The 19,986-nt window shown below is 42.8% G+C and overlaps 1 protein-coding gene across 1 annotated transcript in view; it reads right to left on the bottom strand.

Annotated features, from left to right (window-relative positions):
• Positions 1-16,309, bottom strand: part of STAC (SH3 and cysteine rich domain) — a 103,300-nt gene extending 86,991 nt beyond the window's left edge. Inside the window, exon 1 of the mRNA XM_050938036.1 lies at positions 15,876-16,309. Coding sequence (XP_050793993.1) covers positions 15,876-15,992 — 117 coding nt within the window. The 5' untranslated portion in view covers positions 15,993-16,309. The remainder of the gene's footprint in view (positions 1-15,875) is intronic.
• Between the last annotated feature and the right edge of the window lie 3,677 nt (positions 16,310-19,986).

The raw sequence follows: 19,986 nt of genomic DNA, 5'->3' as shown, positions 1-19,986 counted from the left end.
TTTGTACTTTGGGTTTCACCTTAGTCATCTGGTTGCTAAGCAGCCAGTCTTTGCCATTGTTGGTCCTCATTACGATGGTGCACATGATTAATATGTCTTTTGTGTCTCAATATGCCCTGAAGCTGAACTGTTATCTTTAAGGTCTCGTCTGGGAATTCATTATTTCACCGCCCCACTTGGATTTCTCTTTTCTAAATGGTACAGTGATTTCCTAGTAGTAGAAACCTTGACAGTTATTTAAGAGTTAATAAGTATTACTGTATAGGTACTGGTACAAGGTGGGTTTTTTTCTTTTCTTTTTGAGAATAAAGGACCAGATCCCAGGCTGTTGTAAATCCATATAGATCTACTGAAGTCAACAGCACTATGTTGATTTACACTAGCTAAAGGTCTGGCCATTGAGAATTTAAAAAAAAAACAAAACTACAACAAACAGACAAAAAACAAGTCAGGGGCTACATTTTGCTCACCTTACTCTCCTAAGTATCCTACTGGAGTCAAGATTCTACCAGTGTAAGGTGCCAAGCCTTTGACCCTACACAATATCTGTGTACTGATGATATGTGTGACATTACTTTCTACTTCAGGGGTACTTTGCCCATTATAAGTTAAAAATAAGTAATTAAACATAAGCCCCATATACACCTATGCTTCATGGCACCCTTCAGCTAAAGAGCTTTGGCCCAGCTACATCTGAAAACTTCCAGTGGATTTTATTTTGCTCATGAGTTTTTTTTTTTAATCTTAGCCATTTTATAATATTCAGATGTCAGCCTGTTGAATCAAGTATGAAAATATATTTAGCATAGAGGCTGATATACATAACATCAGCACCAGATCCCATATATAATCTCATCTGTATTGTCTTAGAACATAAAAAGGAAGGTCCAGAAATCCCTGGGAGTTGTTACAGTTAATATGCTATCAGTGTTTCCACTCTTTAAGGGGTTAAGAACTTGCCTGTCAAAATTGCTTCCAATAAAAACATAACTGCTCAGTTCTGCAACAACACTGTCACTAGGCCAAATCCTGAGACCTTTGCTCATGGCTTACTCCCACTAACTTCAGCTGGGAATTATGCCTGAGTAAGGACTTTAAGAAAAAAATAAACAGAACTAAACCCTAGAGTAAAAAAAAAATACTTTTAGTATCTTTCATTGTTCATAAAAATAAGATTTTTGCACCAGGAAAAGACCAGCTGGCTCAATGTACTTTCCCTTATCTGGATGATCTTAATTCCAGCTTCTTGATTTTTCACCATCTCGGTAAATCCTCTGCTTCTTCAGCACCAAATATAGGTGTATCTTGCATTTGTCTGTACTTGCTGCTTACTTTGCTTCTCACAGTCATTTGTTTTTATGTGTATTAGTTCTATCTAGGTTTCCTATTTACTTGCTGTGTGTTAAACTATGCTAGAGATGGACTTGAACCAAAATCTTGGAAACCCTAATTTTATGCAGAAGTTTGGAAATTGAGCCTGGATCTGCATTTTATGGGTGAATTATCCACCAGACCTCAGTATACAAATCTCTATTCCCCAGTCTACAACTGTTCTTTCCCGTAAAACTGAAATCGCACATCCAAATACTGCAGCTTGTCTCCAGCACTTTGTTTTAAGCTCTTATCAATGTGAAAATCTCTCTCTCCATTTTTGTTATCCTTTTCATAATTTTAAATGTCTTTTAGGTGATCTCCATGTATCAGCTTTGTTTGCTCCTTTATCCTTCCTTCATAACTCAAATTCTTCCAACTTGATGTCATATTTGCTGCTTTATGCCCTACCCTCTTGAGAGTAATATCTTTCCTGACGTACCATGGCCAATGCTGGGCAAAGAGTTTTGGGGTGGTGGGGGGGAGAAGGAAGTCTAGTGCTTCTTTATATAGCAAATGTATCACCTTCTTAGTTTTATATCTACTGCATGGCTAATACAACCCTGCATCCAGTTTGACTCTTTACTGCAACTGAGCCTTATGCTGATGGTTTGAATGACTTTTCCACAAAAGCTCCTATATCTGGTTCAGTGAGCTAGATGATTGTTCTATTTAGCACATGCTCTCTAGCTTAGTTTCTTGTTCCTAGACCAGTTAGCAAATAATTGACAAATTCAGGGTCACCTAAACAATTCAAAACCTTTCCAATCTGATTGCATATTCCTCACTATCTCCCTGGTCTCCAATTTTAGTAGTGTCTGCCACTTGGAGAAATCTGTTTTTCAATTCCTGCTTCAAAATGGTTCAGAAGTTTGGAGTAGAAGTGCTGAAAACAAATCTTAGGGTTCCCCACATCAACCTATTTCCACTGCAGAAAGTTTTCATCTAAACCTGTATTTTGGTTCATATGTATTAGGCCATCAGTAATGCACAATGCTCTACAAACATAGCCAATGTTCCACCCACAGGGGCTTTCAATCTAACTTGGCAGAGAATTATTATAATAATATAAATCCTGACACTTTATAGATATGTAAGAAGGCATAGTCACTGTGCCAAGGAGCTTACAGTGTAAATATATACAGAAATATCTGATAATATCCCCTCACTGCACTTTATCATATACCCTTGACTGCCTCACTTGCCCTCTGGCCACTAATTCATCTCTTTGGTGTTTATTCTAAATAGAGCTGTCCAAAACTGGTTCATGGGAAGCTGTGATATTTCAAGATTTGTTTTCATTCTGATTTGGAACAAAAGCATTCTTTAGAAAATTTCCTTTGAACTGAAAGGTCTGTACATTTTTCATTTGGGAAATTCTGATGTTTCTGAGAGAAAATCTGCTCTCTGGACCCAGTAGATGCTGACTGAAATTAACAGGATTGTCAGTTTCGCACTGCCCACCAGGGAATAGCAGGTGTGAAACTGACAAAATTCATGTCAATTTCAGCCAGCAGGTGCCAGGGCTTCCCAGGTTTGAGGAGCTGAGAGGGTCCCACCACACTGACTGCCCTGGGGCCAAGGACCCCAAGGCTGCCAGACTTTTGGGCCTACTGCCTCTCCAGGCTCTGTGGTGCTTTGACCAGCTAGCTTACCATTTGGTGTCAGAGAGCCTGGGGAGTCAGCTGGCATGGGAGTCTAGAAGCACTGGGCTCCCCAGTCCCCGGGCAGGCTGCCATCTCTCAGAAAACACACATTTTTCTCCAGTGAAGACATAGCTCAAGTGTTAGACTAGTGATAGCTTTTCTGTAAACATTTCACAGTTTCCATGTCCATTATCACACAGCTCTGAAGGGTTAAAAATGTGGAGTTTTACTTCACAGAGTGAGGAGATTCTGAGTTTCTTAGTGAGTCACATGTAAGAATAGGATAGGATGCTCAACCAGTGCACCAGAGACCTGACCCAGCAAAGCAGTTAAGGACATGCATGACTTTAAGCATGAGGTAATCCCACTGAAGGCAAGAGAACTACTCAAATCCTTAAAGTTACACACAAGCTTGAGCACTTCGCTGGGCCCGACAACAAGGAGGGAATACCAAGCACTCAGACTGTCATGGTCAGAGGTACATAAATGAGTGAGAAATTAAATCAATAGCAAAACACTCATTGACTTCAATGCAGAGAGGATTTTACCCAGGATATTCTAGAGCAGGGGTGGGAAAATCTTTTGGCCTGAGGGCCACGTTGGGGTATGGAAACGTATGGTGAGCTACGGATGATCACGAAATTGGGGGTGGGGGTGTGGGATGGAGTGAGGGCTCCGGCTTGAGGTACAGGCTATGGGGTGGGGCCAGAAATGAGGAGTTTTGGGTGCAGAAAGGGGCTCTGGGTTGGGGTGGGGCTGAGGATGAAGTGTTTGGGGTGCAGGAGGGGGCTCCAGGCTGGGACCAATGGGCAAGAGGGGGATCAGGGATGGGGCAGGCTGTTGGGGCACAGATGGGGTGAGGGTCTAGGGCGAGGCTGGAGATGAGGCGTTTGGGGCACAAGAGGGGGCTCTGGGCTGGGGTGGAGAGGTTTTCAGGGGGGGTATCAGGGCTGTGGCAGGAGATTGGGGCATGGGAGGGATCAGGGTGCTTACCTGCAGGGATGGCGCCTATGGATGGGGGCAGCTCACAGAACTGCCTAGCTGCACCTCCACATACTACGTAGGAGCCGGAGGGAGGTCATGCCAGCTGCTTCCTGGGAGCCACGTGGAGCAGGGCAAGCCTCCAACCTCACTCCCTGGTTGGAGCGCCAGAGTGGGGCAAAAATCTGACCTCATTTCCTGGCAGGAGCTGAGGGCTGTATTAAATGGTCTGATGGGACCTGTTCTTGAGGGTTGCATAGAAGGAACCTAGGCAGCCAGAGGAAGAAATGAGAGAGAGACGAGTTCTGGGCAGAGCTATGTCCTGACCCTCAAGGTGCTGAAAGAGTTCAAACTTGATGTGAGTGAGGATTCTGCTCCTCTGCCAGTTTGCTATGAAGCACCTTACTCAACCCTCCTCCTATTCCATGACCCTTTCCCCTTAACCATTAATCGCCATCTCTGCTGAAATCTTTTTGGAATATTTAAATTAACAACAGCCCTTAAATTTAATTTATCTATCATGGCAGAAACAGCTTCAAAGACCTCCAGCTGAGGAATTAAGCATGAACTCCCTGCTAGCTGTCTTTCAAACTACACTGTACCATTGTCCAATCCTCTGGAATCCTTCGTGAATCTAGTCAGCTTTTAAAAAACACATATTAAGGGCTCCCAAGATTTTTGCACCCTCTTCTTTTAGGCTTTGTGCTATCTATGCCTGGTCCTTTCTCTACATAACAAATAATAAGCTATTGTATGGTACCTAGCTGTAGTGGAGTGATTTAACAAATAACAATGTTGACAGCAAGATAGTCAAAACTGGACTTCCAAAGTCAGGTTCTTGTGTTCGCAACTACGCACTGTAACAAGTGGCTTGATCTTCAAGAGTGCTTGGCCCCCAGTAGCTCCCAGTGACTTCAGCACAGGCATTGACAGTACAATGCCGTGTGCTCAGGACTTGAAAAATCAGACTGATCACGTAGACCAGGGAGGAGCACAGGAACTGCTGTCCTCTGAAGAGACCTGAGGTAAGGATAAAGGCAACTAGCACTTCCACCCCGAAGGCAACAGAATGGTATAAGGGAGAAGGAGAGGAAACGAAAGGTTGATATGGAATGATGTCCAAATTCTCCCTAGACTGAATCCAGGTTTGTAGCAGGGCTTGTGCCAGAGTCTCAGGTTGGTTATGAACCTGAGATGGCACTTTTCTGAGCTTAACACAATATGGTCATGGAGCCAAATTCTCTGCTGACATAAAGTGGCATAGATCCATAAATAGATCTGTGCCAACTGCTCTTGGGAGTCAAATGATGGCTATAATACTGGTCAACAAGTGAAATGTTTATTACTTTGTGTTGTATCAATTATTTCCTAACGGTAGTCTTGCTTTTCATATACTGGGGAGGCTACCAGTTTTATTGAGCATGAGGTATGATACCTTGGGGGAAGGGGATCTTTTCAGGGGCTTAGCAGTTGGTGGTGGCAAATAAACTGTGTGCCCCCATGGTTATTGCTTTTGGTGGAGTATATTCGTTATAAATTGCTTACATTCCCAGAAAGAGTTAGCTTAATTTGAGTACCTTCTTTTTGCAAGAGGTCTGAATTTCTACAGTCTTGTATGGATTGTGGGACTAGCTAACTCCTGTGGACTGAGTCCCCAAAACTGCATTCTCTGCATAGTGCAGGTCTGAGAAGGATGGGACTGTTCCATTTTTAAAAACTTGCCATCGGTTCCCAAGTCTTTTGTGGAAAGGCCTTCATTTGTCTATATTAGAGCAGCTCTGGTGGAGCTGTTACCATCAGTTCCCCCTTTGCTGATCTCTAAATAATAATTTGTCAGAGGTCTGTGCCATGTGTCACTTAGACCAGGTGGGAATCACTGCAAAAATAATAATTATTGTCTACACGCTAGTGGATTTGCTGACACAATAAGTCTGAAAGAAAATCCCAGCCAACAACTACACTAGCCAGCTCCCCATTGGATGAGGTCCCTCCTGGCCAGCTTAGGAGCACGTCAGAAAGCTTGTATGCCCACTGTCCACACTGTATCTATTCTGTTAACATACAAATAACTTTGGTTCTGAGGGTTGCAAATTTGGAAAGCTTTCACAATCACAATGGTCACTTAAATAAATTAATTCCACATAATGTGCAGGGATTCCTGGCCTGTACTTGTAGCACTCTGCACTACCTTGGGGAGACTTGGGTTTGATTTCTGGTTTTTTGATTCCTGTGCTTGAACAGGCAGGGGCTGTGAGTCCCTGGGTGGGCAGTGCATTTAAACTCAAAGGGAGGAAACATTCCCTTCACTCCCATTACTTACTGCCTACCAAGGCCCGAATGCCAGGAAGACACCCCACATGAGGAGGAAAGAGATCCATTTTGTTAGCATACCTAACATTTTCTATGACCTGACTGCCCAAGTTCCATTTTCCTGGTGAAAATAAGGTATAATACAAAAAAGAAAACATGAAGTTATACCAAGAGAGAAACAAATTTACATCCAAACATGGTGGACAATGCTTAACATTTCAGGGCAAATACAAGGGAGCACACAGCAGGCCGTAGAGGAGGTGCAGCAATGTACTTCTTGAAAAGAAAGCAATCATGACTCATTTATAAAGGAAATGGAGGGTCAAGCCTCTGGAGTTTGCTTTACAGCGGCAATACTTATGACTTGAGCTCCAAAGTTCTAGCAGCACTTATAAATCAGCTCCCTCCCACGCTAAAGGATTATCATCCATTTTCATTATAGGCAACTTTTAACTTGACTAGGCTTGACCCTGGATTTTTTGTATGTACAGAAAATCTGAGGTCTGGCTCTGGCTTCTGTGATGAAAGCACTTGGGTGAGCTGAGGAAAAGAGAGGAGAGAGAAGAAGACTAGAAGGCAGAGATGAAGTGAATTACTGTCCATCTAGACCTGTGCAACACCTATGAGAAATAAGTATATTTGTCATTAGGACCAACTACTGAAAATAGACTTAACTGCTGGGTACCTGCCAAAGTGTCACCTATGCCCGTATTTCATTAAACTTTTGTAGGATTCATCAAGCACCTTGGATAGAGTCATATTTCTTTCTGTTTTTGTCATCAATGCATCACTTTCCACTAGGGCTGGCCAGAAAACAACAATTCTGTTTTGTGAAAAATTCTGGGATTTCAAACTTTGTTTTCATCTTGATATGAAATGAAGCCAGAACCTTTCACAAAAATGCCAAGTTCAAGAGATCGACTTTATAGCTGGCTGGTTAAGGCATTCAGTTAGGATGTTAGAATCACAGAATCATAGAACTGGAAGGGACCTTGAGAGGTCATCTAGTCCAGTCCCCTGCACTCAAGGTTCAAGTCCCTGCTCTGAATCAGGCAGAGTCAGGACTTCAGTCTTGATCTCTCATATTCCAGGTAAGTGCCTAAAAGACCAGGGAGACCAGAATTGCATGCAATGTTCCAGCTGAGATCTCACCAGCACCTTATACAAAGGTAATAATATGTCCTTATCTTTATTGAAAATATCTCACCTAATGCATCCTAGGATTGCATTAACCTTTTCCCTGGCTGCATCACACTGGCAGCTCATAGTCATCCTGTGATCAACCAATACACCCAGGTCTTTTCCCACGTCTGTTGTTTCCAAGCGGTAAGTCCCCAGCTTATAGGAAAATTCATTTTTAGTCCTTAAGTGCATGATCTTGTCCTTTGCGCTATTAAATTTCATCCCATTTCTATTACTCTAGAAATGGATGATCCTTGAAAACTGGGATAATACAAACGGGATGAAATTTAGATTTCCGAATCTCTCACAGTAAAGACCAGATTCTCTCTCAGCTAGACCATGTAATTCTATTGAAGTGAATGGAATATCACTAGAGTAACTGAGATGAGAACCTGGCCCTAAAACCCTATTCAACATCATTTGCTATAGGTACACCTACTGGAGTTTGCTCTGTCCAATGAACCATAGCTCTATACTTCTTTGTCTTACTCTGAGAGATGGCTGAAAAAAAAAGAATTATTTTCTGTATGTGGAATTTATAAGTCTAAAGTGTGCCACTGTGTAGCATTTTGCTCTATCTGAACCAAATCTAATTGGCATGTACTGAAGGTCAGCTGTATTTTGCTTTCCATTCACAACAATTGACTGCTAAAATGATCCTCATTAATAAAGCAGTGCGTGTGTGGTGTTTTAATAATGCTCCTTTTCTAAATGCCATTTAGAAACTTATCTGTATCAAGAAAACTTACTGAGCTGTCACTGACACTCATCTACAGGACTCACTTAGGAATTCCATTGGGAAGTCAAGCTCCCATGGCTGGGAAACAGCCCCATTATTACAATCGTTAATGAAACAGCTACAGTGTGACTGATCAAGGACAAAAGCCTAAAAGATAGGAATTCAATTTGATAAGGTCTGGCACAGCACTACAGTTGGTTAAAAAGCAGATCAACTGTGAAATGACCTATATACAGTAAGAAAACTTTGCAGCCTAAACAGGGGGAATGATTGCACATGAATTTAGACACAGTAGCTTTTTTTCTCTAAACAGATTTGCAAACTGTTTACAGTGTCTGAACGCTCAATGCCAACATCACAAGAACTTCATTTTATATTCATCACAGATATGGATGGGAGGTTTTCAGAGCTGACTACCCAACCAAGGGTCCCTGGTCTCCTATTACACTAGTGTAAGTATTGAGGCTCAGGGGTCCGACATCTGAAGTACATCTGGGCAAACCAACCAAATTTTGCTCTATGAGCATTCACATGAAAAAAATGATAGCTTTCTACCTGCAAAAACTGCTCAGTTTGTTTCAGTAAAATATTGCTTCTCTTTTGGCGAATCTGTTGTTATTGCTGGCGTTGAGATTTTTTTCACACAAGGCTACAGTCAAGTCATTACTAGCCGGTGCTAAGTCAGATGTGCATCAAGAGACAGTAGGCATTTTTCTTTACTCTGGATTTCAGGGTGGGTAGGTGAAAGGAGAACAAACAGATTGACTTCCCATTTTACTTCGGATATTCTGATGCCCCAGAAGGAGCCATAAACCTAATTACATAGAGAGAAAATAATGCAGTCCCTGACTCTTTGGTCAGCAGGTGAATAGGTGAGATGTAAGAAAGAAAAGGACAAAGACAAACGAAAAAAAATATATGTATATCAGTAGAGGGAAACCAAAAATGTAGTTATTCATAGAAATAGAACACCACTGTCTTGCCTTCAATTAAAATGTCTTCTGTATTCTTTTATTAAAATACTCTCCCAAATAAATGTGTTAGCCCAATACCTTAGCTCATTTTCTTCCCCTTAGCACTACCAACTTTAATTCCCGCACAATTTGTACTCACCATTTTATGAAGTGGCATGTAAAGCACCTGTGGGGAAGAACAGGAAGTGACTTTTTTTCCCTTAGGTTTTCTTTTTGTTGTTTATATTCCCTTGAAGACAATCATAGCAGCAGTTTGCATATTAGATATTTATTCAGTAGTGTGGAGGGGGGAACAATAACTGTATGCTATATTACCTGCCCTTTTAAAATATTCATTGACCAGTAACCTATCCCTCATCTATGAAGCTTCATAAAGTATTAACTCTTTATGCAGGACAGATCTCCATTAAACACTGTAGACCAAATCCTGCAAGATTAAAACCATGCGCTATCCTATTAATATCAATAAGGTTGTAAGCCATTTAAGTCAGCTCAGAATTTGTTACTGACATCTTTGTTTAGAAATGTTATTTAGTCATATTATTACTTGTATGTGGCCCACAGTCTGGTAGGTAGTAGGTTCTGGATTGCTACTGTAGAAACCAGTACGAAGATCAGATCCCGCTCTGGAAGATTCATTATACTAAAAAGGTAGATTTTTAGTATCTTCCATTACATGTCAGTTGTGCTGATACATAGAGAGTTCATAAATGTGCTGTGTATCTTTAATTACTGTCACTAACCTGGGAGAGAATTGTCTTTATTTATCTGTGAGCTAGTCACTAGCTACGCAGTAGACAGTAGTTTTGCCTGTGTAAATCACTTGTACTTCTCTGACTCTTTAGCCCAATGCCAAATTGATTTAAAGTGCTGGCTACTCAATGCAACAATTCTCAGATATTCCAAACACCTAGATCTCCACAGTGCCAGCAGTTCAATGTGCAAGTCAATTTGGGGTTGTTATGCAAATATTTCAGCTACGGAGCACATTCAAAGGTGTGTAACTCTTTGTAAAGTACACAGACCTCTACTTTACAAAAGTGGATGGAAATGGGCATACCTATGAAAGACTGAAACTTGAACAGTGTAGAAAACTTGATTAATCCTAGTAGAAGTCAAGATGTGGACTCATAGGGACCTCAGGAGGTCATCTAGTCCAACCCCCTGCTCAAAGCAGGACTAATCCCCAGACAGATTTTTACCCCAGTTCCCTAAATGGCCCCCTCAACGATTGAACTTACAACCCTCTATTTAGCAGGCCAATGCTCAAACCACTGAGCTCTCTCTCCCCAAATTCAGTTTTCTACATTTGTAGATGTAGGATTCAGTTAGGAAAGTTCCACTGAATTCAATAAGGACAGAACTAATCAGTGTCTATAATAATAACTTTAAAAAAATCTATAGCATTTAATGGAGAATTATCTCCTTCTCACAGGCTTTTTAATCACCCTATCAAACATTATAGCAGGGATTAGAATTCTTTATTGAATTCAATAATATGGTGCAAAAATTGAAATGTTATAATTTTCTATTACCTTCTATAGGATTTATCCAAAGGGGCCTAAAAGGCAAAAGTAACCATAAGGGCTGGAATGAGAGATGCTGGGGGTGCTTCCGCACCCCATCTTGAAGTGGTTTCCATCATATGCAGGGTCTACAGTTTGGTTAAATGACTCTCAGCATCACCACTATACAAATTGTTCCAGCAGCCCTGCAAGTGACAAGATCCCAGAGAAATAAATTCTCGTACAGAATACATTAGTCAATTCCTTCCTTTTTTTTAGGTGTGGAACTAGAGGACCCTACAAAAACTGGCCTTTTCCTTCTCACTAGATCTGCGGGGTCAAATACACAGGAGCCATAATTTACAAACGTATGTACATAGTATAATTTATAATTATTACAAATTATTATTAATTCTGAACCCATATAAGGTTCTTATTATATATCTAAAGCACCCATTTCCGTTGTACTTAGGTGGTAAATAAATGCTTGTAATACCTAATAAATTACTATTATTATCACAGTATTTCTAACCATTCAAGCTGCAGACTTTTGAACACAGCAGGAATTTATATTCTGTTACAAGCAGGCCTAGTTATATTTATCGCCCTTTGAATACACATCTGAAATAACAATATCTACAGTATACTGTTCCCTCAGGTAGCTCATACATTAAATTAAGGGCAGATAATCTGAAAACTTGTGTTTATATAGAGTAAAGCAAACCTATTAGAGAATTCCTTAACAAAGTCATATGTTCTATGCACATGTTTATTGGTTTATATTACGGGCTATACAATGTTTCATGTATTAAAATGCAATGACCCAAAGCATAAAGGATCATTGACAGCATGGTTGAGGGGAATAAGGCCTGATTTACGCTTAAAATTTAGGTTGACATAGCTACACCACTTAGGGGTGGGAGGGATAGCTTGGTGGTTTGAGCATTGCTTTGCTAAACCTGGGGTTAGGAGTTTAATCCTTGAGGGGGTCATTTAGGGAACTGGGGTATAAAAAAATCTGTCAGGGGGTTGAACTAGATGATCTCCTGAGGTCCCTTTCAACTCTAATAATATTCTATGAAAAATCCAACAGGTATAAATGCAGTTAAATCAATGGATCCAACAAGCATAGATGCAGCAAAATCAATGGAAGAATATTTGCGTTGACCTAGCTACCATTACTCGTGATGGTGGTGTTCTTATACTAACAGAAAAACCCTCTCTGTCAGTGTAGACTATATCTGCATTATGGGGTTATACGATGCCATAGCTATGCCTCTATAGTCCCCAAAGTGCAGAGGTGGCCTGAGTGTGGTGCTGGGAGTTAGATTCTCCTGAATTTACCTGATTCTCCTGGGCAAAATTCAGACCTCATTTGAGTGCGTCTCCAGCTGTGTGTCCTTGAACATATCATTTAGGGTTTGATTCAAATACACTTACCTATGCTGAATTGTACCTTACTCTGTGAGCAGTTCCACTGAAACCAGTCATTAAAGGTGCTAGTCAGTATGAGTAAGGATATCAGAATCTTGTACTTACTCTTCCTGTGTATCAGTTTCCTCATCTGTAAAATGGAGTTCACACTACTTACCCAACCAATGCAGGGTTTGTGAGGATTACTTGATATTTGCACATGGCACCGCACTTTACTACTAATTGGGATATCCTTCCATATAAGGAATGTGATTCAATTATGAGAGACTGTCCAATTAGAAATGCCTGATAAGCATCTTTGAAGACACTTGCACAAATCTGCATGGCAACAAAGTTAGATTTTCACCAACCACTCACTTCCTGCCTGCTAGATCACTCCAAATTTCAGCTGCTTTTCTGGTAGCCTGAAATTGTGCATCTCAAAACATGCTAGTCAGGTACTGCAGTATTGCTTGGCTGTCATCTTTTTTAATACAACAGTTTGTGTATGCACATTTCAAGCCAGCTTTCTGAAATATGGCCCCATGAGTCTTTATTCCTCAGAAGTTTTTATAGTGCTGAAGAGCTCCTGGTTCATTTTAAAGTGGCTTTTTCTACACAATGGAGAATACAATGTCCTTTCAGATCGCATATAAAATAAATACTCAAAACATAAATATATACATTACATGTGCTGAAGTCTTTATAGGCAAATAATAGCATTGACTGATAAAAGCTTCACAGACATCCAGGCCTTTTCCTTGTTCAAGTGTGGTGTGAGACTGGCAAAGCTAATGATTATTGTTCGACTATAAGTCATTTAGCAGTATCATGACCTCTTGCCAGATAAGCCTAACTCCCATTGGCATTACTAGGAGTAGTATGGATGTATAGCCAGGAGAAGAATAATTTTACAGGTAATATTTTTCTTGATCTGATTTTAGGATTAAAATTAGTCCATTTTTGTTGTGCAGAACAATATACTAGGGCTAGCTCAGTGGTTTGAGCATTGGCCTGCTAAACCTAAAGCTGTGAGTTCAATCCTTGAGAGCCCAATTTGGGGCTTTAGCTGGGGATTGGTTCTGCTTTAAGCAGGGGGTTGGACTAGATAACCTCCTGAGGTCCCTTCCAACCCTGATATTCTGAGAGAGCATTTCTAACTTATCCATGAAGCACTTCATGCACACAGAAGTAGCAAAGTCTGATTAGATGAACAAAACCTAAAGCTTTATAACTTCTTGCTCAGCCCTGCCTGAGGACAGTATCATACAGCACCAAGGAGCCATTGCCCAGCACACACCTTCATGCACCTCATTTGTACATGGAGTAGAGTGCTGAGTGTCTCCTGTGAAGCACCTTCAATTCACACAGACTTCTCTGGGAGACAAGGTTGCTCAATACCTACCAGGTAGGTCCTGGTGGAGCTGGGCCCTCAGTGAATAACTCTCTCTTTTTTTATCTCCTCTAAAAATGCTTCTGTGTTCTACAGTGATGTCCCAAAGCCCTACAGTTCACAATAGTATTGGGTCATTATTGCAATATTGCAGAATATTGATGGTACAGGATTTTTTCTTTTAAATATAAAGGTGCGCCTTTACTTAAAGAATTCTCTAATTCTCTTTCTTGTGGTACCAAAGAACACTCTCAGCATAGCCTAAAACATAGGTGCTGACTTTATGGGTGCACCCACACAAAAAAATAGTGAGTGTTTAGCACCCATCAGCAGCCAGCCCCCCGACACCTCCCATCCACTGGTGGCCCCACTGATTAACTCCTCCCCCCCCCAGTACCTCCCCCCCACTGCAATCAGCTGTTCTGTGGCGTACAGGAGGCACTGGGAAGGAGGGGGAGGAGCGGGGATGGGGAGCTCTCAGGGAAGGAGGTGGAACTGGGTGGGAAGAGGCAGGGTGGGGGTGAAGTGGGGACAGAACATGGATGGGAAGAGGCGGGGCGGGGGTGAGGGTTTGGGGGGGGAGAGGAGGGGAAGGGAGGGAAGGGGGTGGGTGTAGCAGGGGGTTGAGCATCCCTGGGGCCCAGAGGAAGCCGGTACCTGTGAAAGAACTGTGGCTTACTATACTGTTACTACAGTGCTTAGGTGTTATTGTGGAATTCTGTGATATACTAGAATATATGTATACTGTGGGCTAAAGCAGCCATTTGACTTAAATCCAGATAAAACGTGCCTCTTATCAGCTAAACCAGGGGTTGGCAAACTACAGCCCTTGGGCCGCATCCAGCCCTTCAGACTTTTTAATCTGGTCCTCGAGCTCCCGCCAGGGAGTGGGGTTGGGGGCTTGCCCTGCTCTGTGTGTGCTGTCGCTCCGAGCAGCATGTTCTCCTTCTGGCTCTGACACATAGGGGCAGCCAGGGGGCTCTACATGCTGCCCCTGCCCCAAGCTCTGCCTCCACAGCTCCTATTGGCTGGGAACTGTGGCCAATAGGAGCAGCCTGGCTGCGCCTCCATGTAGTAGCCAGAGGGGGGACATGCCACTGCTTCCAGGAGCTGTTTGAGGTAAGCACCAACTGGAGCCTGGCCCCCTCCTGTGTCCCAATGCCCTGTCCCAGCCCTGATCCCCCTCCTGCCCTCTGAACTCCTCGGTCTCAGCCTGGAACACCCTCCTGCACCCCTAACCCATCATCCCCAGCACCACTCCAGAGCCCACACCCCTAGCTAGAGTCACACCCCCATCTGCACCCCAACACCCTGCCCCAGCCCGGAGCCTCCTCCCACACCCTGAACTCCTCATTTCTGGCTCCACTCCAGAGCCTTTCATCCCCAGCTGGAGCCCTCACCTCCTTCAATACCCCAACCCCCAATTTTGTGAGCATTCATGGCTTGCCATACAATTTCCATACCCAGATGTGGCCCTTGGGCCAAAACATTTGCCCACCCCTGAGCTAAACTGCCATTAGGTCTGTGGTTTCTAAATATCTATCCGGACATAAGCAGTTAGGGTCAGAGACCATCTTTCTTGTGCTGTTTTTGTACAGCAGCTAGCACATGGCCTCGCCTGAGGCTCCCAGGCACAACTGCAATACCAATAAAAAAATGAATTGTGAGATAAATGGTGCAGAAGAGCACCATTTGGAAATCTGCTTTGTTTCATATACTTTTCTCTTCCTAATTATACACAGGGCGAGCCAGAAACTTTTCGCAAGTACATCCACAAAACATTTCAGAGCACAGAAATTAGAGACGAGTGGCTGTTTTCTTGTTTGTTTGTGTTTGGTTTTTTTTAGCAAGGTAAGTTGAGCGAGATAATTAAAAAGAGGCTGGGGGAAGAAAACCGTCTCTTATAGAGAGTGGGTAGGAATTCTTGCACCAAAATGACCACTCAGGCCCTATTTCAAATACTGATGTATTTAAAAGCGAATGCCCAAGTTCACTGAAGCATCTGTCAGGAAATAACCCATGACTTGTTTCCTGAACCTGCAACACATTCAGTCATTCCAGCCATGAACAAGTGAAAACCTTGAACCTATTCTCATGCCAAGTATTAAAAAGTCTATTGAAAGGGATTGATTCCCCCCCCTTCAAAAAAAGAAAACTCAAAACCATTTCTCCCCCTCAATTCAAACTTTAGGGGTCACCCAGATGAATGGCAAGAGTTCTGAAGTCTGGCTATTACAAGCCATAACAATAATAAATCACTATTTTAAATCCTCGTTCAGAATTTCAACGTAAAAAAATTATATTTATACCTCCACCACAGAGTAAAATCTGCTTTTTTTATATACCAAATGGATTCAATACCTTTGATTCCTGGCTGGTAGTAGATGCCGGAGAGGGAGGTTGATCTGTGTCCTCCAGTTCATTCTCTTTCTCCACATTATCCACACTGACTTCACTAGTGTTGCTTGGAGGAATCATTTTACCTCTAAAATAATACTGTTGCTATCGAGAAGAGAGCTCCAGTCCTCTCCTGCTTTTGTTTATTTAATTTGTTCTTTCTTCCCTGTTCCTGCAGAGCAAACACACTCCTCTCATTCCCAGTTTGGCTGGAATTCTCTGGATTTTCTTTTTCTTCTCCTCTTCCTCCCTTCCTTCCCCTCCCACTGTAATTCTGCTGCAAGGGAAGTAAGTTATTGATGGTTCTGTGGGTCAGTTGTGTGTCTGCTTCTGTGTTTTTCTTGCTCCTTCTTCCCTCAGAGTGAAGCCTGGAGGTGTAGAACAGAGAGTCGTGACTGTCAGCCCAGTGATCAAATGGGAGTGAGCTGAAGCAGAAAGCCTGAGCTGCTCACACACATGGGGTACTGGGGGGAGGAGTTGTATTTCTAATGCCTTGAACGGCTTAGCAGGAGCATGTGCTGTCATAGTAGTGAAATAAAGTAATATGCTCACACACGCACGCAACTGCACACGAGGCTTGGAGGAGCTGTTTTACCTTTTAGTAAGGCTCAAGATACGGGAGCGAGGCACCATTTGAAGAAGTGCAGCTGCTCATTTATGTTCTTGTAAATCGTATGGTGTGTGCTTTAGGGGGATTCCAGAAACGAAGAGGAAAACATCCCCACCAAATAGGGACATTACAAACCAAAGCAAGCTGGCACTTTTAGACCAGGAAGCTTCCTCCCAAACTTCTTGCTAAAAGGGGACATGACAGGCACACAGAACCGCCCCCACACCCCCCGGTATCACATGCCCCTATGTGAATAGAAAATGTAGGCAAAAGAACATTGCCCTGAGTGAGGCACATAGAATCCAGCATGGCAGCAGCTGTTGAAAGGTCAAATGAAGCATCCCTGGGCTGCACAATTCCTACAGGTGGAGGTTGCCACGGTGATAATGCTAAGTGAGTAACTAAATGGTGGTGTCCAGTCCACACAGCTGAGAATGGTGTTGCCACACCAGGACCCTTTGGGGGATGAGCCAGTGCTGAGGACTTTCACTTAGTGGATCAGATCCTCAGGGTGTGTAAAAAAAAAAAAAGTGTCGCTCCATTGCCTTTCTGATTTACACCTGCTGAGGATTTAGCTCAGTACATTTACAAAGCTACTTACTCACTGGTTCATCCTCTGTGCCCTTGCACACAAGGCTGTGTGTATAGCACGTTCTTTAAAGGGGCTTCTATGGCGCATTTTTGCTTTTATTCATGCAGCATTATTGTGGGACATGTCTCACCTCCTTTCCACACTGATTTACAGGCTAAGTGCCTTACAATCAATAGGATTTGAGAGTGCTCGGCTCCTGGCAGACAGGCTTACCATGTTCTGGGGTGAGCCCCTTCAATTATAGGGGGGCATATGACCCTTAAATATTAATAAAATACTTTGAAAAGTAGTTTCTGCTTTAATCTGGGGTTCTAGCCTGATAAGTGGCAACTGGTAAGAATGGTAATTTCTTACTTGGCTGATTTGCTACCCTGATATATTCAGAGGTGGATCCGCTGAATTTAGATAGATACATTTTGACTGCTTTCCAGTACGTCACTATGGGAGAGGGAACTGGATTCTGTGGTGGCCCATGCCTCAGCCACAGGATTGTTAACTCAGGTTCTGTTGGAGGGCCATATACTGCCCCAGGTAATTCACTGGGGGTTTCCACAGGTGTAAATGAAGGTGGAATTTGAAGGCAATGGGGTTGGACAGGTTTAAGGGATTGCAGAATTAGGCCTGCAGACTTCTTATTCTTTGTAATGATGCAGGGGACAGGAAAAAAAATCTCAGCCTTACTTTGAATCCCCAGGTGAATTTTCCAGGCTCTCAGGGAAAAAAATAAAGCTTTTTACTTTTAAATGGAGCATCTTGGATACCAAAATCATTACCAGCCAATCAACATGGAGCAGAACTGTACCTGCGAACAGAATTCTTTGTTTCCCCTGTTGTAGTTAATGCCATTATAGCCATCAAAAATGCCCTTGGGTCACTCATTAAGGGCTGCAATGAAGCTAAGATGGGGGAGGGGAGATGACACAGAACTCACAGAAGAGAATTTGGCAGGGAAGCAAATTTCAAATTCTGTATTTTTAAAAATTCAAGCAGAGTCCTAGATTGTGCCCCTCTGAGCCTTGGGGACCTCACCCCTTCTGAATGGAATATGAGGGACAGGTGTCCCCATGGCACCATTCCTTCAGAGAGTACCTGAGGTAGGAATGGGCCAATAGCAGAGCCCATTAGGCAAGAACTGGTCAGATCTGAGGACAGGTCATTGTCTCTTCTAGCCCTGTGGAGACCAGTTTAAAAATAAGGTAACCTAGATCCAGACCTGAAGAAGAGTTCTATGTAAGCTTAAAAGCTTGTCTCTCTCACCAACTGAAGATAGTGCAATGAAAGATCTTACCTCACCCACCTTGTCTCTGATATCCTGGGACCATCACGGCTACAACTACACAGCAAACTGCAGGCCTCATCCGTTCTGGGGACTCGGGTCAGCCATGGGCATGGGAGATCCTGCCTGGGCAATGTTGGTGGAGTCACATGGGCCTATCTGTGGATGGCCCTGGTCTCCTATAGATTCCAGGCAGTTTTGGGGCATCACATTGGGTCATTCCACAGAGGGTGCATCTCCCAGCCCAACAGAGCAATTTTTCTTCTCACCCAGGAGTATTTCCAGCCTATACTTCTCAGTTTGAAACCTGTACCTGTGTTCTGTTAATGGTTAGGGAGCTCAAACATGTCTTGTATAAAAAGATTTGCCATTCCTCTCTAAAATAAACATGAGACTCTTTAAAGAAGCTGAGTAATACTTAATGCTCCAAGTATTGTAAAATCATGCACACATTTTGTATTAAAAGCATGTAACGTCATGAATGTGAGAGTGACTCTCATACCACACTCGGTACTCAATTCTTTTTGTTTTACCAGATTAGTACCGACACCTGCTGCACTCCCTTCCTTCTCCCAATTACTCACTTGTCAGCCATGACTGATCTGCCAGTTACTTGATAATTAGCCCAGGAAAGATGACTCAAAGCTTAAATCTTAAAAATGCCTCTCCTCTCCCTCCATCAATAGTGATTTATCAAATATCAGGTAAAATAAAACAGAGCGATCACATTACATAAACCTACAAATCCTTTCTTTCCCAGTCATTCTTGAAAAAGTTGGCCATGTGATTGCTGCTGATCATTCTCTGGATGAAGGTTCTTGCCTGATATGTGAGGTACTACAGTATGGCACTAAATGAAAGGCAATGAAGCAGATTCTCTAATGAAAAGATGAGTATAGATTTTGGAGCAGGGAAAGGAATTTTAATGAATAAATGCAAGAGATTCTCAACCTCCAACTGTGGCTGCTTAGCTTCATGAAGCAGCTGTAAAGTCACAGCCAACAATTCTCCTGACAGGGGGATCCTTAGGTGATGAAAAGCCAATATAGATGGCTCCATGCCATCTGCTCTTCCCTCCACATAGAGGGAGAATTAGGGGCAGGGATGGGGAGCATAGAGGAGCAGTGCACTGTGATCCACCGAATGCTTCCTGAAGGACTACTGCAGCTGGCATAGTTTGAAGCAGCTCAAAGACTGTTCTAAACTACACGTGGGCTGTTTAAGTCCAAGAATGGGGGAGTGAAATGGTTGCACAGGATATGTCTACACTGCCAACAAAAAAAATCCTATAGCAGTGAGTCTCAGAGCCCAGGTCAACTGACTTGGGCCTGTGCTACAGGGCTAAAAATAGCAGTGTAGATGTGCTGGCTCGGGCTGGAGCTGAGGCTCACTGGGTTTCAGAGTCTGGGCTCCAGCCCAAGCAGGAACATCTACACCACTATTTTTAGCCCTGTAGTGCAACCCCATGAGCCTGAGTCAGTTGACCTGGACTCAGAAACTTGCTGCTGTAGGATTTTTTTGTTGCAGTTTAGACCCACCGTTAGAGGCACATTTCTCCTCAGTTCCTTCGGCTGCACTAAGGCCTGGTCTACACTGG

Source organism: Gopherus flavomarginatus, chromosome 2, assembly GCF_025201925.1.
Source record: "Gopherus flavomarginatus isolate rGopFla2 chromosome 2, rGopFla2.mat.asm, whole genome shotgun sequence".
In the NCBI taxonomy this organism is placed as follows: Eukaryota; Metazoa; Chordata; order Testudines; family Testudinidae; genus Gopherus; species Gopherus flavomarginatus.
This window is presented reverse-complemented; position numbering and strand designations above follow the sequence as displayed.